The following is a 27,373-nucleotide window of genomic DNA, read 5'->3' as shown; positions in this document are numbered from 1 at the left end:
GGGTATTTTACTTGCATGGAATTGCATTTTGAGTATTTCAAATAGAAGAAAGTAAAAGCCTCAGTTAGGGATATTGTAGTAACTCGGACTGAGAATGCTAATGAATAGGGTCACCTAATGCAGTAAACAAATCGTTATATATAAAAATGCATAGCTTTAAGTGGAAGCCTTAGCACCCCCCTTGTTTTCCTGCTGAAGGAAGCCCTTTTCAAAGAGAATGATTCTAGAGCCCTAATTAACATGCTGTCTTATTCGTTGCATTCGTGTATTTACTGCAGTCTGTTCTTCATACTGCTAAGCAATTACACTTTTCCATTTGCTCTCTTCTAAAGAAGTGCTCAGAGACAGTGCACAGGGATTTAACTCCAAATGCATGTCTAAACCATATGGAAATATTTGTAACTGGACTTGGGAGAGTTCCTATTTCTTTTTTTTTTTTTCCAATTTATAATTATAAAAAGTACGGAGATGCAACATTTCTCCTTTCCATGATGCAAACACCAGTTTGAATATTCCCAAGGAGATCTCTGTTGGCAAGTCAGGAGGATAAACGGTAAAATTGTCAGACACCAATGTCTTGATCATACTGACGTGCAGCCGGATGTACTGCTCGGGATTGATTTGGGTAGTTGGGTAACTAGTAGAAATTGAGCTCCCATTTGTGTGCCTTTCTGTTGCTTATATGTTTCCTACCCTAAGGTTCAAATAGAATGACCAGTTCCATGGCTAGAGATACTCATGAGGAGTGGAAAGTTGGGAGAGCAGAGAAGGAAAGACTGGAAAGTCCTGAGAAGACACATTCGTGGCTAACAGTGGCAGAACCATTCTTTAATACGGAAGGGAAAGTGCAAGCTCTCAGGGAGAACAGCTGTTACTTAAGAGGCTGTGAAAATGGCAGTAAGGGGAACGGTCTTTTAAGGGGTGTTATGGTGACTGTGTGAGCATCTAATCAGGCTAAGCTGTTACTCTTAGGAATTATCAGCAGTCGAGAAAAAGGATTGGAGTGCAGCTGGTCTTGCATGTGAGTCCATCTCTCCACGTGGTCCATCTCTCAAGTCTCAGGGGTATGCTCAGGCAGCGGGATGTCACAGAAACTTGAGATTCCTGCTTCTTACCTGTGCTTTAGAAGAGATAAGTGAACGAGCAGAGATACTAGAGGATTTTTGTAGCACAGCATATGGCTTTTGTCAGCATTTTGAAACATTCTTTTTTGTGACCCTGGCGTGTATTCCTCTTCTTGCTGACAGGGCGTTTGGGCTTTGTGCTTCGCTGTTGGCTGCGTCTCGGCACCGCGTGCTCCTCGAGTGTAGTTACTGCTGACCTCCCTGTCGCTGCTGATCCAGCTGCAGTGCTTTGCAGTGCCTGATGTTGTCTGGCTGTCTCACTCCCATCCCTGATGTGAAGTCGTCTCTTGTGTCTGTTGTCTGAGCATGCTGCAGCAAAGCTTCAGTGCTACCACAGTTCTAAAGTAAAGAGTAACCCAGCATACCAAGGCTGAGTGATAATGTTACCACTCTCTTGTGAAGTCCACAATACTAAATTTCTGTTTCTCTTCCTCTTCTTCAGCAGTGGAAATCTGTGAACAATACCTGGGGCCTGTAGAGCCCTTTCGCCTTAATGCTGTAAATGTATAAGACTTGGCAAAAGAAGTATACCTTTGTCTTCTTGCTGTAGTGAGGAGCACAGTCAGCTTTCCCTGCCATCTGTTGGAGCCACACAGCTTGTCTGTGGTGCCTTTGGGTCCATGAGGAGTTTTCCTGGAACAGGAGATGCGGTATTCCAGATGTGCAGGTTAGAAGGAGCAGCAGTGCTGCGAACTGTATGCTGTAATGGTGTCTCCAGGGATGAGCCCCTTTGAAGTCAGGCTGCCCGGAGTGTCAGGTTAGGGCCATGGATGGGGAGTGAGACCCCCCTCTGCACTCCCAACTAACAAAAAGTTGAGTAGTGCTCAATACTGACTTTTCTAGAATCAGTATCATGAAAGATTCAGCAGTACATCTGTCTTGAAATGTCCATTAAAAGCACAGAGGCCAGGAATATGTACGCGGGGACCAAGTGAGTATGTTTGAATCGCTCTTACCAGTTTTCTAGAACTCACCCTAGTTTCTGGTTTTGCAGAGGAGGTGGACCTGAACTCTGGGTAGCTGTTTCGGGCTTTGCACATGAAGGAGATAGCCATAAAATGCAGTAGCTTTTAGAAATTATTAATAACCAAAGTAAATCTGAATTTAAATTTTTAATCTGAGACCCTGCTTGCTGACCGTAGTGTACATTTGGGAGCCAATAAATTGCTCAAAGCACTTAATTTGAAATAAACATCCGCACTTTCTCATGCATGCATGTTACTTAAGTAAAACGATCACATCAAACAGTAGCTTTTTTTCCAAGGGAGGATGACGTATTCTGATGGGAAGGAGAGCTGAAATAGCTTTAAAGTTGAGAGTTGTTGCACACAATTTATAAATTATTGCTATATGTGTAAGGATTATGGCATCAGATCCTTATCAAGCAACTCCTTCATGCCTGCACTGAAATGCTGTATACTTTGATATATTTTTGAAGTGTCTGAAGATATTTTATTTCACTTAGACATGTAATTGGGGTTTGTGTTTGGCAGTTCATGAGGTTCCATTGTTCTGGGCCTACTCTTCTCCCTATATCTGGAAATCTGCTATTGAAGAGAAGGGATGTGTACTTAACTGAGATATATGCTTTGTTATTACATAAAAGTGGATAAATAGAAATTTGAACATGTAGGCATTATGTCTGACATCGATCTTCTACTTGTCACCATGCTGTGTCATATTTCTTGCTATTTTAAAATTCTGTGCTTTTCTTTCAAAAGGGTGTAGGAGCAAGTGCTGAATTTTGTTAGCAGGTTGGCTTTTAATAGAGTGAAATGTCTGCCTGTATATGTAATTTTTAACTGTTTATTTTACAGCAGAATTAGTGCTTTGAAGCCTAATATACCCATTTTCCTTTTCAAGCTATATTTCTCAGAAAGGAAATCCAAGCCTTAGAACTGCTCTGTGGAAATACAGAGTGAAGCATGGTCATGATTTATTTATTTATTAGTATTACCAAATACTGAACCACTGCCTTAGCCTTTTCTTAGTGAAGTTAGTTATTGACTTCATCTGTAATTCTGCTAATGGAAGTTGACAAAATCGAGGTAAACCTCTGGTTTTCTGATGTGCATATAACTTCGTGTAAGTGCTAATAAGTTTTCTGGCTGTTTTGATTATGTATATACCTATTGGAGGGGGAAGGGTGCGGACTTTTAATCCAAGCTCAGCCTTGACTTTGCTGTGCTTTGTTGTGATCAGTGTAAATTTTACTGCTGGCATCAGTAAGACCTAAGTCAAATCAAATTGAACTGCTTTTAAAAATGAAGTAAAATTGTTACCTGCAGTTTCATAACTATAAGCAAGGAAATTGACTTTAGACCTTAGGAATTTTCACTGGCATGTTTATTAATTCAAAATTATCTTTATAAAAAGCTGCATTTGTAAATTTTACCCCACCAGGGTTATTGTAGGCTATTCCTCTCTGGTTTAGGTGATCCACTTTAGAAAGCTATACAGGTTTTTTTTGTTTGTTTGTTTGTTTTTGCTTTGAGAGGATGAAGGCTAACATGAATGACTTGTACATTCACTTTTAGCTGCAGCAAACCTAACAGTCGTCTTTCTGGGTACTGATCTGCATAAAATACTTCTAAGAGAGAATATACAGACCTCTTGAGAAACCACATTGTCTTAGTGTGTACCAGCACTGGTAATAACAGAAACCATGTAAAAGTCAGTGTTTAGCCTCTGTGTATGTCTGTAGGTGATCCTGAAAGGAAAAATCAAGTAAGTAGTCAAGTGGATAACAATCAGTGGTGGAGTATAAACAGAGCAAGAATTTGCAAGTATTCTGTCTTCACAGTAGGCACTTACCACAAATAAGTCGTACTCTTCAACTTCAGAGTGCTTCCTAATTTTAGAAAGTAATGTGTGTATGTACTACAAATACAAGATGAAGAATGGCAAACTCATACCATGAAATATTCCATGCTTCCTTTATACTTTTTCTCCAGAACCGTACCTCGTGTAGTGATGCCCTCTTCCTTTTTTTCTTTTCATGAATAGTGAACACACAGCGAAACCGATGTCCTTAAATTGTGGCTTATTATTATTCATTGGGCAGAGTTGCCAGTAGGAATTGTAAGGGATGTAATCTGCTTTCATCAATGCACAAGTGTAACAATGCTTTTCATGCAAATTGAAAAGAAGCTACATCTGAAAGAATACAACTGCCTGTCAAATTTGGTTAATGGTATTAACATAAAATACTAATATCTTTGTACATGGCTGTTTTCCAAAGCGTTCTTCATCACATCCTTCACAAGTCGGTTTGTTTCACTCGAACACTGGTTGAATTTGAGTGTCCCAACAAATAGCTGCTGTTTGAGGTTTTTTCCCGAGTTGACTGTTACTTCATATGTAGCATCTCTTTGTAAGAGAGCACTTGTGTATCAAGCAGTGACTTCCTGGTGCTAAGCTTCCTTAAAAATAGGCTTACACTGGAAGGATACCATCAACCTAACTGACACTTAAATTTACTGTGCTTTACTGTTACGAACTGCTTGGAAAGAAATCTTCAAAGAATATTTTTATTTTAGAATATTTCTTGTGCAGTTGCCTAAAAGCTCTTTATTATCTACGGATTAAGCATTAAGATGGACTAATAACCCCTCACACTAATAGTGTTCCTGTGAAGTATTCTTGTTTACAGGGTAGAAGCTGAAGCACAGAATATAAAAAGCTGCTCCATAATTGTTTGTGAATAGTCTGCTACTTCCCATTTCTTGTCAGTTCTGATTTTGTGCATACAGTGGGGAGCATCGGTTTGGCTTAGCTTAAGGCAGAGTCAGTGTGGGAAAAGGCAAGCTTATTAAAGGGATGAGAGGCAACAGGAATGTGACTTACTGATCTGAACCTGTCTTCAGAGAAGTCTCTTCTTCTCCCTTCTCAATGTAGGCAGACAAGTCTGATTGCTTAAATGCCTGAAGCTCAGTAGCGTGCAAGTTCTGAAGTGTGCTAAGTGCATGTATCTTGGAGGTTGGCTTCGCACCTGGAAAATTGCCCACTCAGAGGAGGGAAGATAAAGGGTGAAGAGTGGTCCTAAAGCATTTAAATGTAAATGGCACCCTTTTGGGAAGGATGCAGTTGCTGATTTTTTGTGGAACTGGAAGGAGGCCGCTTTGAGAGTGGTGTGTCTTTTACCACTGTATTTAAAACTCCATCTCCTATCCCTGTCTGTTTTTAAAACTGTAAGTACCAACTGATTCCTCTCATCCCCAAAATGGCAGTCCTCTTCTGCTACAGCCCATTGTATATTTAAGCTACTCTTTGTTAAGTGGACGGATGCAGTTTAGTGATGATCTGCTGCTGCTGGTTAGAGACCTCCTTCAGACGAGCCATTTTACTGGAAGCAGGAAAGTGAAAACGTTTCTTCTCAAGAATTACAGTATTCTGCGTGGAGTTTCTTGTGTGTTACCCATTTAGTAGCAGGTAGTTTTGCAGTGAAGCATTTGTGTTGGAACACAAGGAGGAATATACATTTTAATGAAACTAAAACCTGATTTTGGGGACTGTTACCCTTCTGCCAAATGTGGTAGAAATAGTCCAAAATAGTGAGAAATGAGTATACAGATGCACACAGTTGCTCTTATGCTACGTGATCCCTTGGAAACTAGTCTCAAGTTGATATACAGATAGCCAGATAAGAGTGAGGATGATCAAACTGAACAACTCAGGTGGCTTTGGGAGTATCGGGTTGTGAACTGGGTGGATGGCGGGTTGGGCAGTAATTACATTACTTGACCTTCAGCCATCTAGTGTTCCTCTGAATGGTTCTGGCAGGAATTTTCTCAGAGGTAGCGTAGAAACATTGTGATATAGTATCCCATATCTTCAATAAGATTTTTTTTGGTGGTGGTGCATTGGGGACCCAAGAGTTGGACTTCATGATCTTTTTGGGTCCCTCCCAACTCGGATATTCTCTGATTCTATGATTTTTTTAAAGATATTGTAAATGGACTACAGAAAAAAAAAAGTTGTTAAAGCTCTTAGCAGAAAGGAAGTTAATGTCTTACGTAAATGTGTGAGAACATTTTTTGGTCAAGACAGGAGAAATAAGAGCTGAAAGAGCTTGTGTTGAGGCAAAAATGGAGATATGACGTACTAGGTGTAGGGATAACGTGCTGGAAAGTAATTATGAGTATGAATGTCAGAGTAAATGGTGATAAGGATTTTGGAAATACCTGTTAGAGCACATTCTCCTCTCGGAGGCATTCATTCCTCTGATTATATTCAAGCCTACTTGGGCTTTTGTCATAGGAACTCTCTCCTAGAGAGTGTGTGTGTGTGTTGGGGTATGTTTGCTCCTGTTGCTCTGCCTTTACTTCTCCAGGGGAGCTGGGCCTTTGGTAAGGTTCTCCAGTGTACTGTGGTGTGAGGCTTGCTGTGCTGTCTTCGTGAACATCTCAGGGTCTGGAGGGGACGGGGAGCACCGTGAGTGCGTGAGCCCTCATTTATACTTCTGCCCTTCTGCGCATCAGCCTGAGAACAGGAACATGGCAATTCAGCAGCCTCACGCAGTGCTGGAGCTGAGAAGGGATGGTGTAGCCTCAGGTATGGCCACGATTATGAGATCTGCTTCAGTTAAAGGAGGCGGCTTACTTCTTGGCCATCCATCTCCATAGAGCTTTTTCGTTAAGACAGTAACGTTAGGTGGAAGTGAATGGTCCAGTTCACAGCTCTGTAAATGTGCCTGTCTATTTCAAGGTCGTCCCTAACTTCCTCAAATCTGTTTGCTCTTTCGAATCACCGTGAACTTACATTTAAGACATGAAGGTTCAGTGTGCCGTGAGACACCAAAATTGGCTTTATTTGACAGAGATAAACAAATAAACATGTCATAAATTTTCTAGGCATTTCCAATTTCTTGCAAAATGCTCAGATTGAAATCATGATTGTGCTGCACTGAGGTACACTTACATGCTTGGCAGAGGTGCATCTGTATGTGTTTGAATGACGAGAAGGAAAGAAGGATGTCGTTTGAATTCTGCATTACAGACATAGCAATGTAAAGCTGAAGGATGTGGGACTTCTTTTTGCATGCTTAGAGTTAATGTACTATAATAAAACATGGGATTTTGTGACCCATACGATGTAAGGCTTTTCTTACTGCCTCTATTGAGAATAAGCACAGAAAGTGAATTTAGGGGCTTACAAACAACCTTCATTGTATACTTTGGCATCTACAAGTCATTGTGATCACTTAATTTCTGTAAGAAGTAATAGTCTTTCAAAAAAAAACAACAAAACACGTTTTCCAGTGGTGATTTCTGTGTCTTGGGAATGCAGTTTCACAGCAGGGGAATTTTACATGAGTGTTTAGAAACAAACTTAGGTCTGCCCTTTTTGGTGAAGCTACATATTCTGTGGCTGTCTTGAAATCTTGCTGTACTCTGAATTGCAGCTGCCTACACTGGCTGTCAAGTCAAGTGCTTATTCAAACCTACAGAAAGGATTTCTTTGCTTTGTTTTGCAATTGTGGAGCCATAGTGCTATCCAACAGTCTCTTGTTTCTAGGTCCTGATATTAGAAGATTGTTTATCTTTTTTAATTACTGTGAATCCCCGTGGTGAGAGGCTCCAGGACCCTGCAGTTCTTTCCGATGAGAAAAGAAATACTCTGGCTGTCACATGCATTTCTTTTCATAGCATATAGAGGTGGCAGTGTTAACCATCTCTTTATATTGCAACTACTATTTTACAACTGTTTTCACATAACACCCCCTCCTGTCTCTATAGCTACCTCCAACACAAAATAGTTCAGGCTTTCCTAAATGCTTCCCAGAGTTTCCAAGGGGCAGACCTTTACATATGGTGTGCAGAAGTTTGAACTTTGACTTGGGTTATTTGGGAGAAAGAGGGAAGGCGAGGGAGAATGAGGAATCTAAGCACCGAGTAGCTCTTAAAGTTCTGCTTCACTTGGTTTTACTGTCCTGTTGGTCTTTACTGATAGCTTTCTCACTTATTAACACTGCTCAGGTTTGTCCATTTTTCCTTTTGTGCTTCCCACCACCTGGGTAGATGTCTACATGGGGTGAACAAAGCTGTTGTATTTGCTTTCCTCAAACCTTCTGGCCAGTGCTGTGGTTCCTATAAAGCACCGCTGTCTGATTATATTTTGGCACCTCGTGGGCTGGGGTTTCCAATCGGTTTATATATTGTTCTCTCTTACTGTTTGTTCCTTTAGCTGGTAATGTGTAACATACACCGTTCTCACAAAGCAGTGAGCTCTATGGAGCAATAGTTGCTTTTTGCGTGCGTCTTGCTCCTGACACAATAAAGCTATAATGATGATAAATGCTTACTTGTGCTTTTAGGAAAAAAAATAGTATATCATTGTGTTTTACAGATACTATGAGCTAAGTAGGGGAGAATCTAAACTTTTTGCAAATTCATTTTTGCAGGTGTCATTTCAGACACACAGTGTCTGAAGTCAGAAGTGTTAAAAGTTTGTCTCGTAACGTGCAAAGTACAACACGAGCATCTTTCTTGCAGGACAAGAATCACAATTTTAACAGCAGATAACATGGAAGGAAAGGAAAAAAAATCCCCATTCCAAAGAGAGGGAAATAAATACAGGTTTGAGTCTTGAAGTTTTATACCTGTTCTCTATTATTCTTTAAGTAGATAAATGCATGTAGGCTAATTCTAGTCTTTTGAAAATATTCATTGAGCTCCTCAAATTTACTATTTTAGGATCAATGACTTGTGCTGTAACAGATTTTTAGTAGAAGTATACGTGGGTCTTGCTTAAAACATTGGAGAGAAAATAAGTTTTGCTGGATTATAAATTTTACTGGATATTTCCCCTATTATTTGTTTTTATGAAACTAATGTGCTTTCAACAAAAAGAATGAAAAAGTAGCAAGGCTGCCACATACAGATTTCTTCTATGGGTGTTGCACATACTCATGCAAGTGTGTGCGCATGTGTTTGTACCAAGAATGTGCCTTGGCTATTAAAGATAATAAGAAAACAAATTTCACGTATTGTAGGCAATCTGTCTAACTAAACAATCTAACTAATGTCTGTCTTCTTTTTGAATAGAAGCAAATCACGGTGCGTTTTGAGGAATGCAGCATGTTATGACTGGCAACCTGCAGCAAATTCAGCTCTTCCTAACTCCTGAGGATATTTAATAAACAGCATAGTTTAGGCAAGTCTAGAAAGTTATTGTAACTAATTAATAGCCTTTTCTGTCATAGTGATTGAGATTTCAAAGCTGACAACTGTAGAGAAGCAACTACATGGATTGAATGTCTTTTTATTAGTGAGAATAGAAATGTCTACGTGTTGTAGTTCCCTCGAAACTCAGTGACATCTCCATTTCTATCTGCTATAACTAGAGCAGATCAAATTGTTCATAATATATAATGGCATGAATTTTGCATGTGGGTGTTTGCACAAAATTAACAAAAAGCCTTGTTCTACAGGGGTTGGAGGCACAGGCAAGAAGTGTGTTCTCTGTGGGGTTTTTCCCTGCTTTGCCTGTGCTTTTTACCAAGTTCTTGCAGTTCATGTGAACAGCTATGCAGGGTTACTTCTACACTCCAATAGCTTCAGTGAAACATTAATAAGGGACAGAGGTTCTGTCCTGTGTATTGGAAGATAGCTGGGCAGACTGCGTGACATTTTGTGCAAGCTCAGTTTCAGTCTGAATAGGTGCTAGGGGTCTAAAGACTGGCAGACTTTACATAAACAAGTCTGCACAAGTATTTGCAAGGTCTGTGGTTTCTGTGAACTTTTTTTGTAAATTAAAAAAAACAATCTTGGGAACTTTGCAGTGCTTTTTAATTCTATCAGAAAGAAAATCAAACACGAAGGAGTACAAAAGGTTGTCCAAGTCAAAGGTTTATTTCTAGTAATAAGTAGCAGGAGGGGAAGAAAACAGTTTTATCTTTCAAATGAGTGTTTTTCATAGACACAATGAACTGCTGTACTTCTATGATTTTTATATTGGATGTTTGTGCATGTGAATACAATGTTGTTTCACTGTCCTTTCCAATAAAGAGCTTGCATTCAGTTCAGTTATGTCACTATGGTGAATGCAGGTGGGTTGTTTTTCTGATTTGTATTTAGTGTTGTTAACTTCCTGAAGGCAGAGTTGAATCTGAGTGGGAATCTGCTCTTTAACTCTGGCATTCCCATGTTTGCTCAGGCTGAAGTTCGTTCACTAGGAACCCAGCTAATTCAGAAGTTAGGTTTATCAATCCTCTGCTTTTGTGCCTGCCAAATGTATGAAATTTCCTCCTTGATTTCTGCCTGAATTGTAATATCTTAGCCCATCTGTTGTGTAAAGGCTTAAAAATAATTATTTCAATTGGCTTTATTGTATGAAACCAACAAGTTTAATGCTTTCTGGATTTTGAGGCCATTAATTGTTTTTTTTTTGTTTGTTTTTAGTGAACATGACTAGTTTCCAGTATTTTCCTTTTTCTCTTTTGTTTTGAGCTATTGGTCACATGTGATGTAGGCCCCTAATAAAGAAAAAGCAGTGAAGTAGTGTTTTCCTTTTCTTTAATAATCCTCGTGATTCTCTTCGCCCCCCTCCTTCCCCCAGTAGAAAGTACTCCTACACTACTTAAGTCTTTTTTGGAAAAAATCGGTTGTAAATCTGAGTCATGCTGTCATCTGTAACCAGAAGCTTAGATGTTTTGAGGGTTCCTGGTAGGGATTCTTGGGGTAATGGCAGATAATGTTTTCATTTCTGCAAGCTTACATTAGATTTATGATGGTTGCTGTATTAGTTTATGAATAATGATTTCATTTCTTCTGTTAGTACTTTTTCAAGACAGAACAGAATCAAGACATTGAAAGAGGACAGGGTATCCAGCTGTATTATATCTTAAGAATATATGACCCGAAGCTCTGCTTTTAACATCTAATGTCTGACAGAGCTCTGAAATCTTCTGGTTGACTGTAGATGGTTTTTAGATTTATTTTTATATATAATATGCCAGCTGTATGTATAGACAGTTGCCTACTACCATGAGTTCCTATTGTTGCAAGGAATTAAGAAGCAAAAACAATCTAAACCTGCATGGAGCAAAAGCAAAACCAGGTATTTTACTGCTGCAACAATATAAAGAAACTGTAGTAGATAAAAGTATGAAGCATGTGGAGAGTATGAATCAAATCTGAAATGCTTTTTCCCCCTACTGTATAAGCACTATGCAGCCCACACATCAAATTTTTCCCCTAGTCTAGCACTTCTCAAATGAGAAATACTTTTAGTTTCTGAAATGGGATTTCAGAAGGAAAGAATAGTTGCTGCAATTGAACATGTACAAAGGCTCTGAACAGCCCTTTGTTAAAATAATTGAGCTTTATTATTTTTAAGCATAGCTTTTTAAAATAACAGAGAGACTCTGGCTTTTTCAAGGTTTGTAAGTAATAAGACAGTGGCATGTTTTTGAATAAGAGGGTAAATTGCTAATTTGCATTCATAATAGGGCCTAATCAGTTAAGAGTAGGTGCTGAAGCCTGTTCTAAAACCTTATCAAGGAGATAATTTAGTTAAGGATGGGTAGGCAGTATGGTCTCTTTTTTTCCCCCTAGTTTGTTTTACTCCCTTCTCTTCTGATTTCCTTACCTTTTTTTTTTAATTACTTCAGATTTAGCTGTAAATTCACTGTTTGAAGTGTTTAATTGTTTTTAGAATTCCGTATTTTTTCCAACTCTCCATTTGGCTAATCCAAACTGCTGCCCTAGATTACCACCCGAGGGCAAGTAAAACTCGCACGCTGTGGTGTCAGTCAAGTATCTGACTTCGTACCTGGCTGAGCAGAAGTATGGGGTTTGACGTGAATAGAACTACTTATGTGCTTAAAATCAGGAATCTTGCTGAAACTGAGCCAGTGTCTCTGCTAGATTTCTAATTTCCACTACTTGCTGCCAAGTATATTAGAACCCACTATAAATAGTTTGTGGCATTTTTGAATGAGAATTAAATAAAAATAAAAAAATCAGCCTCTCTTCTATCCCTACCTTTTCTAACTAGAGCTGATGAGTTTTGTGGGGTTTTTTTGCTGAAGCTTTAATACAAATGTCCTCCTAAGTTAATAACTAAAACAACTTGACTTAAAGTGGTGTGTTTTTAATTGTGTGTGCTCAATTAAAAAAATGTATTGTGGAATTCACAGGTGCTTTTGTACATAATATTATGTAAAAAGTACCAAATTTTTTTCCACCTGCAGCATTAAATTGGAGTTGCTATAGTTACTACTCTAGCTTCTCTTTTGGGGCCTAGTATAAAGGAACCTCAGGTTATCTTGGTAATTTGGTGTGCAAAGATCTCTTTCAAAAGTGTTTCCTGTTCTGCCTCTTGCGCAAGTCTCTCTCTTGCTGGTACACCCAGAGATTAGGCTTGTGCTGCATTAAAACAGCCAAGTGCAGAACTGCTGCTTGCTTTGTATCGTTGGCAGCAGCAGAGAGCTGTGGCTTCCAATGGAAGAAAGAAAGAAGAGCAGAAAGTGGCAGAGAGGCCTTACCTTTAGAGTAGGAGTGCGTGAGCTCTCTTTGTAGACTGCAGCATCTTCCAAATGTTTCCTTGTTGTAGCCCGGTGGTGCTGGGGGCTGTATTTGGATGCTCCAGCATCATCTGGCTGGCAACAACTGGTGTAAAAGGGCAATAGTGGTAAAGGATTACAGGTCTCTACATCTCATTATGGTTTATATGGAATTCTGTAAATACTTTTTGTGACTTGCGACAGCATTTATAGTTGGTGTAATATTCGTCAAGAGCGTATGCTTGTTTAATGAGTCCAAAAAAGAACTTGTGTTGTTCATACTGAAAGACCATGGACAGTCTGAAGATCATGGCTTTGAGATGGAGCCTCACTGACAGAGCTGAGGCTGGGTACTTTGAAGGGTGACTGCATTCACAAGTCCTTATGGCCTCACAGGACCAGATTTGTGGAGCAAAACAAGCTATACTGAAGATTTGATGTACACATCGTACACATTTCTGTAGGGCTTTCTTTGGAAAGTGTGGCCCAGGGACCCATAACCAGTAGCAGTGTGTCTTCCAGGTTAGTGTTCTCTAAAAGGAATACAGATACTAGATGCTGTAAAAAGTAAAAAATAAAATCGAAATCCTACATACAACAGCTCCATTGCAGAATTGATTATCCAGTTCTTGTCTTAGTTTTCTAAATAAGCAGCATCGTAGCCTAAAATAAAAATGGTACATCATAAAATAGCAGCATTATTGTAAACAATTGCTGTGCTTTATCTTTTGTTTTTACAGTGAAATTTTTATGTGCTTATTTTGTGCTTTTGTGTCATAAATACATTTAAATAAGCCACTATTTCAATATAGTTTCATCTGCTAGTCGTTTTTATTCTTTCCTTAATTAAAGAAATTAATTATGCTATTGGAGTATCGGAGTATACAACACTTTCTCATTTCAGAAGAACATTCACTTACACTGTTTGAAATTTTAGATATATTTACTGTATCTTCTTTGTAGCAGATGTTCTTCTGTTACAGGCATACGGAATAAATCTTGTCACCCTGCTCAGCTTGCTTTTAGTAGAAGATTTCAGCTGATGTCCGTGCAGCACTAAGGCTTTGTCTTAATGCTTCTGTCACATTACATGTGTAATTTCATATTAAAACAAAAGGTTATTTAATCCTTCCCTTACCTGGAAGGCTAATTAACATCTTACTGCACCGTTTAATGGTATTTTACAAACGACCAGCTGAAATTCCTATGAATCCAGTACTTAACCCTAAGGAAGTATGTTAAAGAACTGCACATGACTAATTAACACCAAACTGTTCATTAAAAAAATAATAAATAACTCTTGCAAAAATTATTCAGATAAACTGGAGATTATTAATCGGTTAATGCCTAAAAGTAGGTCTTGTCATTTCTCATGATGCTTTTTTAGTTGCTTTTGTCATTAAATATATAAACTTGTGCAGAAATGCCCTTTTTTCAAGGAAGTAAGCTGCAGCTGGGTACATGACAAAAACTTCAAAGATGCAAAGCACTATGTAAAGAGCAGTAACAAAGACACGGGGATAGGAAGTGACTGGGGATCACTAATCTGACCTTGAGTAGTTAATCCAAATACATATCGGTGCACCAGCATCTTCATTCCACCTCTAATGAGAAGGATGCTGTGGTTGCAAACATGGTCATCAGAAGGCAGGAAATAGTGCAGTGGTGTCACCTGTACAGGCGGTGACTGGTTTCTGTAGGAATGTGGGAATGACACTGCTGCTTCGTCTTGTTATGAACGTAGGGACATAACGAATGCTGCCGGTCCTCAGTGGACTGTGTACTCTGAGCTCAGCCGCACCTTAATTTGAAGCATTCCCTGTAGCAATAATACTGTTTATTTCATGAACTGTTCTGGGAGGGTAAGTTTCGAGTGCTTAGACTGTACTTTTTTCCTCTCTCTATTTGCTCAGCCTTCAGTTCCTTATGATGCTGAAGTTTCAAATGTAGCTCTGCTCCTGTCGTCTTCGGCCGACAAATTCGGAATTGCTCTCACACAGTTTTACAGTGGTAAGAGAACATGTTTTGCACAGACAGAAGAAAAAGAACGAGATATCAGAATATTCTGAGACAATTATAGATTTTAAAGGGTGAAATATAACATCTTGAGTCCCTTTTATATCCTCACATTCATTTTAGATTACAGAAAATGTTTTCTCAATTGCATAATCTCAGTTCAGTGTGTGCTACTCCTCCAGAATCATAGGAGAGTTTGACAGCAGTACGGCCGTATACCTGTGGATATGGAGCTCTTTGCTGTTGTTATGGGATTAAATCTCTGCACCTCGTGCATTAATTCTAAATGTACAGTAGTTTAAGAAATAATAAGCGCAGAGTGCTCACTAGGTAAGGGATTGTAAAAGGTGAGCCAAAAGGCTGAGGAGGATCCTACCTAATTTCTTCTGTTTATTAACTGCATGTGACATATGGATATATAAAAATGAATGTAGTGGGTTTGGTGACATACTGAACAAATGTTTTATCTGAAGGAGGGAAGTAGTACTGGCTTTTCTGCTGGTCTCCCCCAGGCTCTGCTGTGAGACACAACATCTTCACTTCATCCCACTTAACCATAGCTGTGCTCGTGGTTGTGTGAGGCCGGGCAGGTAGCCTTTGCACCGCTCTCCTGCAGGCTCAGCAGAGCAGTACTGCTCTTGTTCAGCCTGCTGTCAGCATTTTCTGCCGGAACTCAGTTCTGCAAAACCCTGCTTAGGTACTGGCAGGAAGTAGGATGGCAGCTGCCTGTGATTAGCACACAGGGTGCTTGCAGAAAGTGCTCACACTCTGAAGAAGCATGCTGGAATACTACAGAGATATCGTGGCTGTTTCCAGCTCCCATAACTAGATCTGGAAGGATATCACCATTTTTGGACCAGGGAGTTACGGGACCCTTGCTACAGGGCTTTTTAGTGGGGTGGTATGTAAGGCACCAACAATTTGTTTATGGAAGTGTATTGTAAGTTTCATATTTTGTTGGCATTGTCCATGCTTTGCCAGTTAGATGTAAAATTTGGTGAAGGTTGGTGCAAGGTAACTTAATCTGGAGAGTCAGCATAAACAAGCCAAGTGTATGCTTTCTAAGATACAGGACGGGACAGCAATTTTGGAAGTAGGATGAAGAAAGGAAGTTCGATCGTGTATTGTCTAAGTTGAACACGTACCATAATGAAAGGTATTTGGAAGCACCTGACCTACAGGAAGTGGATATGATATGTTGTTGTCCCTGATAATTGTACTGCAAGAGAAATAACTCGGTCCAGCCTGCTTGTGTAGGACTCATTATGCACCACATGGTGCTTTAACTTCAGGTGGTTTAGAAAAAGCTCTCTCTTCATAGCCATGTGGTTACAGCAGTTCCTCATTTTATACAATTCTAGTTGTAGGGGTTGTAAGTGGGCTGTAAAAGCAAATGGAAGTGGCTTAATCTTGACATAGTAGAATTTAGTGTCAAGGCAGGTATGATTGCATGATTTTTTTGTGGACAACTACTTGGTTTAACAGAAACAGCAAAGGTAACTCCAGTGTGGTTGTTTCCACTGGATTTTTTTTCCATTTTTCAACAGTGAAGTTAATTTTTCTCTAGAACACAGTTGGGATTTAATTCAGTCCCAAGATACATGTTCCTGTTCCAAACTGAGTTTTTAGAATTAAATTTTACAACCACGGTGGACAAATTCACATGCAGCAGATTTTTTAGGGTGCACTTCTATAACACTCATCAGTTAAGTGTGCATTCATATTAGTAGTTTTAGTCAAATTAAGACAAGGTTTTAAATTAAGAATGGTTATTTGCTATCTCAAATAGGGCAGTAACTTGGTAAAAAAAAAAAAGTAAACAAACTTGATACTCTGTGTCTGAAGCCTATGAGTTCATATATCTAAAATGCAGAAGCTTGTCTTGTTTAATCTGAAAGTTTTGACTAAGAGGGACGTTGTTACTGGGGGCTGGGGCTGTTCGGCTCTCCTTGAAAACTGGAGGCATTTGAGTAAAACTTTGGGAAGTTCATTTCAGTACTGCAGGCTTCGTTTTATGCTGTGAAATTATCTGCAGTCAACCATTTGAGCCTGATATTTCCGTTTTGAGAGAGATGTAGCAAGCATGCCATCAGGCAGGAGGCTCATAGGGGTCTGACCTTGCAAAATGAAGGCTGCTGCATTATGTATAGGCTCCCTGTAATCTGAGCATCACATCTACTGTGTGGCTATCAAATAGATGGAACCCTGTAGCTATTTTTTTTTTCCAACCATAGCACGCTTTTCAGGTGTTAAAGCACTGCTTTTTTCAAAGTTTTTCCCCTTTGTTGTCCTCTGCAGTTTGGTCAGATAAGTTCCCAGCCCCACCCTCCAGCCTATATTTACTTTCCTGCCTCTGATGAAATTCACATGATATTAATGAATCAAATACCTTCCAAGGCTGGCTGTTATCTTCCATCTAGTTTTGCTTTCCTCTCCAGACCTCCATATCAGAGTAAAGGGGTCGTGGTTCTTTGACCAGTTTTTTAGGAAGTGACGTTGTAAGGGTATTGGGTTGATTTTTTGGGGGTGTGGGTGGTAGAGAGGATGCATGTAGCATGGTTTCATATGGACCAATAGGGGGGAGATGCTCCAAGTGCTGAAAAACGTGCAGGTAAACCTAGTGTTGTCTTGCCTGCTGCTGTGGCCAGTGAACTGTGAGAGAAATCAGAAGGAATTAATTCACATGTTGTTGGAGCTACTTGTTGTCTGTTTCTGTCTGCTGGGAAGACAGGGCAGCATCTCAGCTCAGAGCATTTGAGTGGGATAGAGAGAAACTGAGGGCAAAGGGATGGGGTTTTGTGCTTTGAAAATGAAATAGGATTTTCAGGAGGAGTCCATGAGAATCAGTAGTTGGTCCATACTTAGGCCATAACCATACTTTGGACACATAAGGGATTTTCAAAGTTAGTTGAGACAGAAAGGTACCTCTGGAATAGGAAGCTTTTCTGTTCTGTAAACATACCCTGTAAACAGTCTAACTCATTTAATAACTAACTGGCTGATTTTTGATTGCAGTCAAGGGATCTTTAGAGCTATCATCAGGAGTGATAACAACAGGCACGTGTGCACTTGTCTAAAAAGCCCTTGGAAGTGCTTTCTGCGCGTTTGTTCAGCCTCTTACTTGTCGTTTAGCACATCTTATACCCTACAAAGATTCTATTTTGATTTAAAAACAAGCACACAAAGGAAAATAAAAAAAACCATACGGGGTGCTTCTGTTTAATCTTGAGCCTTGTTAATTTGATTTTTTTAACTTAAATGTGGTTGCTGCCCATATCTTAATGTGCAGGACTAAATTTCTCTTGCATTTGTTTAACAGCACTGCAATGACATTAAAAAGCTCTTGTCCATTTGTCATATGTATTAAAAAAAAATAAAACAAAAAAACCACTATATAGTCCTGATTACACAAGTGATTTTTTTTTTAAGGAATCAACAACAACCAAAAAAGTGATGAAAAATGTCAGATTTTGGAAAGCAACTTGATTTCTTGCAGGCAGGCTGAATTAGTGCCTGAGCTTCTTTGTGTCTTTCTTCCAGCACTGAGCCTGTTGCGCATCTTCCACCAGCTCTTGTAGCTGGTGTGGACAAACTTTTATCAAGTTTCGTTAATGGCAGCTGCTTCAATTTCAATCTTCAGGTTCAAATGGGAGTGAAGAGGGACTGAATATTTCTTTAAAACATCAAGAAACGTGGAAGTTTATTGGTGACCTAAGAAGACTTTTATATACTCAAACTCTGATGTGTTAAATAGATTAAAAGGATTTTCAAAGATAATTATGTTACCATATCTTAATGAAAATTACTGCTCTATTATCTGATATATCGATATTCTAGTGCCCTCGGTCTATATGGAACTGGGACATAATTGTTGAGGTCTTAGAAGGGTCGTTGCCTAAAAATGTTACAGAGGTGCCAGCAGTTAGTAAGGGCATCTCCACACAGTATGTCAGTGACAGTTTCCAATAAAAGAGGAAGGAAGTAATACTTCGGGAAGTTTCTAAGGTTCATCTTTCATTTAATGAAAGGTTATTGGGAACGAGAAAAGAACTTTTAGTATTACAGTGCTTGGATCGGAGTTGAATTTATCATCACACATTATTGCTTCTGACTACTCACTGAAGCTAGCTTGAAAATAAATATGACATCACTGTCAAGTTACTCTTTTATCATAAAGAATATTTTGAAGGAAAATACCGAAGTACTCCATTTTGCATATTGACATAAGTTGTTTTTCTTATTCTTCCAATTCTAAGTGATTGTGTACGGGATTTGGGTATGAGTTCCCATTGTAATATGCTTCTGGTTATTACTGATGTATAGTTTGTTTTTCTCAGGATCTTTTGTATATCCATTTTGTATGTATTAGTAAGTGTTGTGGTTTAGCCCGGCTGGCAGCCAAACACCACACAGCCGTTCGCTCACCCTCCCCCCTCCCTCTCCGGGATGGGGGAGAGAAACGGGAAAGTGAAGCCTGTGAGTTGAGATAACGACAGTTTATTAAGACAGGAGAAATAATAATAATAATAATAATAATAGTATTAATAGTAATAATGTGTACGAAATAAGTGATGCACAATGCAATCGCTCACCACCCGTTGACCGATGCCCAGCCTATCCCCGAGCAGCCGGCCCCCCACCCCGGCTAGCCACCCCTATATATTGTTCAGCATGACGTCAGATGGTATGGAATACCCCTTTGGCCAGTTTGGGTCAGCTGTCCTGGGTCTGTCCCCTCCCAGCTCCTGCTGCACCCCCAGCCTGCTCGCTAGCAGGACAGAGCGAGAAGCTGAAAAGTCCTTGGCTTGGTGTAAGCACTGCTCTACAACAATTAAAACATCAGCATGTTATCAGCGCTCTTCTCATCCTAATCCAAAACATAACACCCTGCCAGCTACTAGGAGGAAAATTAACTCTGTCCTACCTGAAACCAGGACAGTAAGTCCTTTTTGAAAATACAGAACTGGTAAATAATTGCTGTAATTTGAAATATAAGAGGTTTTTAACTTAAAACTAAACGTCTTGAGATAAGGGCAATATTTCTCTTATGTTAATTGAAATAATAGGAAAAAAATGATAAGAAGTATGCTTCCGTGGAATCAGTTACAAGTAAAATTACTTTATACCAAAGATGATGTTTATTTTGTAAGTTTAGAGCTAAGTGTTACTGAAGACATGAAGTCAGAGTGAGAAACATTTCTTGGCACGTTAATTTATATACGAAAGGGAGAAAGTATTTGGAGAATAGCTTTCTAAAACTTGTAGGTATATTTTAGTTTTGAAAAAAATTTTATTGGAAAATAGTTGCTCGCTAATACAGTATTTAAAGGGTTTTTTTTGTTCTAAAGTACTTCTTCCTTTGGAACTTAGAGGGGAATTTTACAATGTTGACTTTTTTTAATTGAGACAAAAAAAAACTTGGTATGTAAATATCTGTAGTGAAATTAGTATGTAAAAATACAGGGAAAAGGAAGAAAATCACTTTGAAGAGCACAAGGATTTTAGGTTGTAAAAGAAGAAAAAGGAGACTTGGTATTTTTCTACAAAGTTTGATCATCAGTCTTCTAATTGTGTTGTGTCTTTGGGAAGTGAAAAATTGTCTTTGTGTGTTTGCTGTCAACCCCAGGAGTAATTTCAGGAGCATTTTATTTGTAACAACTGCAGGTGAGGAGCTTTGAGATGCTTACATAGATCCGTATGTTCGAAGTCAACTGTAACAGTCTTTAAGCTTGGTGTAAGAGGGCTTCGTGTGTTTATGGTTCTTGTTTACCCCCAAGTTACCACACATACATTTCATTGCTGGTAGAACAGCTGATTTCACATGTTTGAAAACAAGTATGACATAAAACATCTACAATAGACATAAAACATCTACAATAGAACAAAACTTTGAGACTGTGGCATGGTGTTAAAAGTTGCTTCGTTGATGTATTTAAAATTTTAGATTCACAGGCTGTGTTCAAAACAGCCTATGTATGAAAGCTGCTCTTCTCCTGAAATACCTGGAAGATTAAAAAAAAAAAAAAAAAAGGTTAAAAGAAAAGATGCAGAATAAAAGAGGAGAATGAGAGCTGTTGAGAGGGGAAAAAAAGATGCACAAATACAACTTGATCTGTCACATCGTGTAATCTGGCTACCACCTGTCAGCAAAAGTATGTGCTTTAGCAGATTCTTTGCAGAAGGGTGAAGTAGCGTGGGATTTGGAGGAACAAATGTTGTCTTTAACTCCTGATGAGCACATGGGTTTTGCTGTTGGTCACCTTTGCAAGTACACTTAGTTTTAAGGAACACTGACGTAGTTAGTTCTTGGCTGTATCTGAAACATCTTTCTGTGAAAGGGTATGGGCCGCAGGCAGTATGAATTGGATGCATGTCTTCCTATGGCTGTCTTTATTTGCATAGCATTTACTTCTCTCCAGGAAGAGGTGGGGAAGGTGCATTGGAATAAACCTTTCTTGAAAATGGTGGAAAAATAGCACAAAATCTGCCATTTAAAATGTCTGAAGTTTCTCAAAACTCTGCTCCTATAATTTCTTTCCTTTCTTAACTTTCTAGTATGTGTAATTGTTCCTAATACGTTAATGATGCTTGTTTTTATTTTTGTTGTATAATAACTTTTTCCTCCATTTTTTCCTCTTAACTTTTACCATAAAATGAACCTAGGCCCTGTAATGTTTAATATTAATTAAAATAACTTCAGTTTTGTTCTTTCTGTTCTGTAAAAGGGTATCTGAAGAATTTTTACAAATTTTATCTTGGAAATTAGCTTATTCATTATGTTTAATTTTAGGAAATGGTGCTCTTGCAGAACATTCTGAAAATGTGCATATTTCAGGAGTGTCAACGGGTAAGTCATTTTTTGTAATGTTTAAATTTCATGCATGACTTAAATAGTAAATATTGAAAGCCACCTGGTATCTTATGAAGAGATATTTGGCTATAAAAATTATTACTGCCTTTTGCAGCATGTAATAAGGAATGAAGCAACTGGAACATGGAAAAATTCTCATAAGATAAAATTGATACCTGCATGCTCATGAACAGATTATGCCTTTCTAAGTGGACTGCTTAATTATTTTTCCATACAAACATTGAACTAAGAGAAAAGTTGGTTTAAGTTGAATTGATATTTTCTTTCCACAGTAAAGTTTTTGTGAAATGAAATTTATTGAAATGTAATTTTGGACACTGCTACTATCAAATAATATAAATCCAGGAGTCATGCGTTTCACCTGATTAGATTGAAGCAGTAACTGAAACTGCTGTACACTTGACTGCACATTTTCTTTAATAGAAGAAAAAAAGAATTTAGAACTCATGAAACTGAGAAACTGATGAGATACCGGGAGAGTACAGGGCATAATAGCAGCAAACGTTGCTCAAAGGGTGCTTCATTCTTTTCCTGTAAGTCAGTTTTGGGCCTCTTCTGGGCAGCAGCTACAACTGGGACCTGTATTAGTGATGTGACTGTATGTCAGTTAAAGCATTAGATGATACCAGTGTATATTCTTTGTTCCCCGGTGTCAGCTGACCAGTTGGTCGTGTTTTACACTTAAGTGATGCAGATATTCAGAATATGTGCAACTAAGGAGATGACCACCTTCCTTCAATGGGTAGAAGAGTATAAGCCTGATTCTTTGCATAGGGAAGCTGCCACTAATCTTTGTAAATCAAAGTGATTTTGACACCCTTCTCCTAAAATAAGTCAGAATGCAAACTCATTTTATGACAACACGTTGCATATCTTGCTGTTGGTTTTTGTGTACACGGTTAAATTTTTAGATTATAACTCAGTGGATGGTCTCTGTTAGAGCGTACAACCTTCTTTCCCCTTCCATTGCTTGCTACACAAACACTAAGAGGCTAATTATAGAGGATCTTTGCTATCCATTCTTGTGCTGCACCATCAAGGATGTTGTTTTTCAACACTAATAATGCACCAAGAATCACATATAGCATGTTTATGGCACACAAATAACAGCAGGGGTACTTGCTGCTCTTGGAACAATTGTTGCTGAAATTGATTGTATGAGATATACTGAAAGCTGCATAGGTTTTAACAACGTTTCACACTTTGATTTACTGCAACAGACCTGTCACTAGTCACAATACAGGCAGAAAAGCATCTGCTGGGCAAGAGGTGAATGGAATTTTTGACTCTGCTTTCAGTCCTTTGGCCAGCAGGCACAAACAGGCTGTGCCAAGAAGAGGAGAACACAACGTGCTTTCTATGCAAGATAACAACAGCTGCTAGAGAGACCTTTAGATCCTTGGAAGAAAGCTCCAGCGAGGGCTTCCATTTAAAATAAACATATATTAAAAAAAAATAGTTTGGACAGTACTGTGTTTTTAAAAAACAGCTTTGTGGCTAGGGATATATATATATATAATATGTTAAGATAGAAATTTTAAGAGTAAAGTGAAAAAAATTTCACTGGAGAATTTTGAGATAGCTGGGGAATTCTGTTAGTGAACGTATGAAGAAAGCATGCAGGCAGACACAGTGGTATTTCCCTTAAGGTCACATGTATATACATCTTAAAATGTAAGTGCGTAGTCCAGGTATAAAAGGTGAGGCTGTACTTGCATGATTGTTGGATTCCTTTGAAACAGTTTGGGTTTCCCAAATGTGTTTGGACTTGGAGATTTTATTTTTCATCAAGCATACCTGGGCAGCTTTACATTTAGCAAAACAATTTTAAACAAAGAGTTTCTGTAAAATAGAACCAAAGACAGCTGGCCTTTGATCTTTCTAATTCCAACTATAACTTGGTTTTGAAACCAGGCAGGAGATTTTCTTGGACAGTTGCTGCTGGGAAGGAATTTTAAATGAAATGATCGTCTTGATGGTAGATTTCCTGTTGTGCTGCTGCTGTAAAGCTACGTGACCTACCTCACTAAATTATGTTTTAATAGCAGAGACTTCTGTGGTCTTTGGTATTTATGCTTCTGCTGTATATTATATCTGCCAAGTTGCAGGTAAACCTCTTAATATATGAGCACACTTTTTCTACCAACAGCAGTAATGGAATGTTGTCTCTTGTGTATAAGCTGTCACTACTGAACAAGTGTTAATGCCTTTAAAATCTGAAAATTTGAGAAATATTTTCAGGTCTGTCTTTGTGGTATGTGGCACCATAATTTTCACAAGTGCAAAATTATATTCCCCCACCTCCGTTTGAAAGACTTTCTGTACTGGAGAAAAAATTTGTTCACGACAGTAATAAAATAAATTCGTAATGATTCCTTTTTATCTATTGTGTCCCTGTATTGCGGAGCAAAGGGCATTTTAAATTAGAGGTTTTTCAGTGTGACCTGGAGGCAAGGATTCCTATGCCTGCTTCCCCTGTAGTTCTCCAAATAAGACTTTCAGTGGCTCCTGAGAGTTACAAATGCAATAATTATCCTCCCTATTCATGGTTTAGACTTTATCATAACATTATTCTCTTTTTACTCTAAGCTGTTTTAAACACCTTCAGATCACTTATCCAGCTGCATTCATGTCCTTACCATGTCCAATATAATGCATGCCTTATCATCTTGTGGTTCACATTGAAAGCTAATTCTTTTATCTTTTCAACTAATCTCCTGGCATTACTGTGAAGATAAATCCCTAATCTCCCTCTCCCTGCTTTTCTGAAGTGACTTTTTTCTTTGACATGTTGTTCACTGTTGCTACAGGTACTTTACCTCTCTTGCTACAGAATTTTTGGATAACTTTCTTAATTATTTTCTTGTTATAACTTGAAATTTGAGTTCTGTAGCGTAAAGTTTTCATTGGCTCTCTTTTATTTACCAATCAACATCCCGTAGGTGGTTTATAGGTATGTTCTGTAAGCTGGGGTGGTGAACACGTTTCAGGAAGAAGGGAATAAGGAAACCTTTTGTAAAAACATGTTTTTAAAAAAAGTCTACAAGAAAATCCACATACACCAGAAAACCATGTGTAGAGCTTATCCTCTCAGCAGTGTTCTTGACCATTATTTTGCACTCTAGTTTGTGAAGCGTCTTCAGTCTGAAGTAAATTATTGCAACCTACTGAACAGAGGTAGGAAAAGTAACAAACAAAATCACAAATATTTTGTTAATAAAATAAAGGTTGGCAAAGGAAAGAACTTAAAACAGGTAGGAGCTGGAGTAGCAGAGTTATACCAAAGAATGCAGTGGTGTTGGGGGAATTGAGAGGAACGTAGGCAGAGACAACACCCATGTAGAAACGTGTTGTACAGAAGGGAGTCAGTCTCACCCAAAGCCTTGTAGCCACCAGCATGGGGAGATTTGAAAATATCCTGGGCTTAAATTGCTGTACATCCTCTGGGCCTTCTCTGTTTGTTTTGTGCTTCTGTCTTGGTTAGAATTTCATCTTTTTTCCTGACTCATATTGTTATATGTATGATATAACTCGTATATATACATAACATATATATATATATATGTTATATAAATATCATATATATATATGTTATATACGTATCATATATATATGTTCATATTGTTGTTTTCTTATGTATTTTAAATGCTTTAAAAGCTGGTCTGTTTTTCAGTAATTTTTAAATACTCAAGGCTGCTAGCAATGGAAATTAGAAATGCAAAATCTCCAGTTCAGGGGAAAATGTTTAGCTTTATGCGCTATCACCTGAATTGTTTTTTTGAGTCTCTGGCCTTCTCGATGTTGCTCACATTATTCGTGGCTACAAACAGATTAATAAAATATATGTTAAATTATATTTTTGTCGAAAGCTTTAGAAGAAACATCCTAGTTAAGCAGAGGCTTAGGAATTGATTTAAAAGGCTTAGGAGTTGATTTAAAAGGTTTGATATTATCTTTATAAAGTAGATGCCCTTTACAACTGTTTTATTTCAGAAGGTTGTACTTGATTTTAAAAAATCTTCCTGAGAAATTACTCTCAAGATGACAGCACTTCTGAAGTGCAGCTTCTACCTTAACATAGATATATATATACGCGCGCGCACACAGACACACATATATATGACTTCTATAAAGTTTTCAAGCACGTAAGAGATTTCTGTTGTCTCCTTAGTTGTAGGAAAGAGATTTTAGTGCATGAATGTATATCAGGTATGGAGGTACATTGAGCCATTGAGCTTACCTGAACCTTCAGTTCAGGTAGTTGCAATTCCCTTTTCAAGTCCATTTCCTTTTATTTCTTGAACCCCCACTTTGTCGTATGCACACTCTTCAGTTCGACTTTTCTATCTCAGCGTATTGTTTCACCCTGTGTTTTAGTGCCTGTGTTCATCCTTGCTTCCTCATGCCATCCTTGTTCTGCTTCTCTTCCTATATTAGACAAGGCTGAAAATGGTCACGTTTTGCCCTCAGCTCTTTAGTGGTAGCTTCAGTGGAAAGAGAGGGGAAGCCATCTGAAGTGAAAATACAGAAAGTGTAGGGAGACAGCTGGTACTGAAGGAAAAAAAAAAAAAAGGTGGGTACAGGGGGACAAAGAAGCTTGAATATTAGTAAAACTAGAACTTTTCAGGGTGCTTTGAAAACACCAGCTTGGTTATACAGGCTTTCTCTGTGGAATTTCTTCCAAGCTTGTGTAACAAGTAAAAGTTTCTGCTTGTACTACTGTAGGGACTGGACTGAGAAATGGTAGCTGTCAGCGCTGTGCCAGCATAGCAAGTTGCAAAACTAATTGCATAGTAATTTACAGTTGATAGCTGTGTTTGGAGGTTTCTATTCAGCAAACACATGCTATACGTATATTTATAGCGTGCTGAAGTCTTCAGAGGTGAACTTTGTAAAATTGAATGAACATATGTTGAGTGGATTATTTTGATGCTCTAGGATGAGGTTATCCTCTCTCATGTTGTCAGGCAAATTTAAAAGCTTCCTGAGAGGTTTTTGATAGCAAAATCTAACATGTTAGTGCGTAAACATCCAAAACCAGATGAATGCTCTAATAATATAAATTTCACCTGAAGGCGGTTTCTTTTAAGCTGAGCTCTATATCAGTACCAACCAAATAGTGTGTGGAATTGCTTGCCAACATCTGTAAGCTTGGTACAAAACATTTTACACATGCTTTAACTTTTTTTTTGCATGTGTTTTAGTTTCATACCAGTCAAAAATTATTTTTTATTGCAACATTCAATTGTGAAGTTTTTCTTTCCAGTCCTTCCATTTATTGTCTGAACAGATGCAAAATGTATCCAGGTTGCTCATGCAAGGGTAGTGTTCCAAAATACCGTGGTGTTCGAGCACCACCTATAGGGCCTTCTGGAAATTAAAACAAGAAAGCTTAGAGTGAATAGTTAATTAACTATTCAAATCAAATTCTATCTTTCTGTATTTCGAGACTTTTTCTTTCCAAGGTACTTCACTGTGCAGCATGAATTATGTTCTAACAAGAAACATTTGAAAAACTTCTTAAAGCAATGTTGTTTTAAAACACCAGTTGAAAACAGTAAATTTACCAAGTTTTATTTGTGTTTCTAACTTCATGTATTCAAGCTAATGCAGCAAACGTTGGCATATGACAGCATTTTTGTCTTTTAATCCTTTTAAACCTATTTTTAGAAATACATTAGTTATACTACATTAAAATATTTGTAAGTGATAATAATCGTATAGAAATGTAACTTTGTATTACATTGTATTAGAGTTGTTCAATAATTTCAGATCTCTGTACTCTTGAAAAATTATCTAAAAACTTGATTGTAGATTAAAGATATGAAAACAAAAGGAATAACCTGTTTACATTAT

The 27,373-nt window shown here is 38.2% G+C and overlaps 1 protein-coding gene across 1 annotated transcript in view; it reads left to right on the top strand.

Moving 5' to 3' along the window:
- Positions 1-27,373, top strand: part of LRP12 (LDL receptor related protein 12) — a 52,860-nt gene that overhangs the window by 7,235 nt on the left and 18,252 nt on the right. Inside the window, exon 2 of the mRNA XM_035546345.2 lies at positions 21,437-21,493. Coding sequence (XP_035402238.1) covers positions 21,437-21,493 — 57 coding nt within the window. The remainder of the gene's footprint in view (positions 1-21,436; positions 21,494-27,373) is intronic.

The sequence above is a fragment of the Cygnus atratus genome, chromosome 2 (assembly GCF_013377495.2).
Source record: "Cygnus atratus isolate AKBS03 ecotype Queensland, Australia chromosome 2, CAtr_DNAZoo_HiC_assembly, whole genome shotgun sequence".
NCBI classification, from domain to species: domain Eukaryota; kingdom Metazoa; phylum Chordata; class Aves; order Anseriformes; family Anatidae; genus Cygnus; species Cygnus atratus.
The sequence above is the reverse complement of the archived record's forward strand: the minus strand, read 5'-3'. Positions and strand labels throughout refer to the sequence as shown.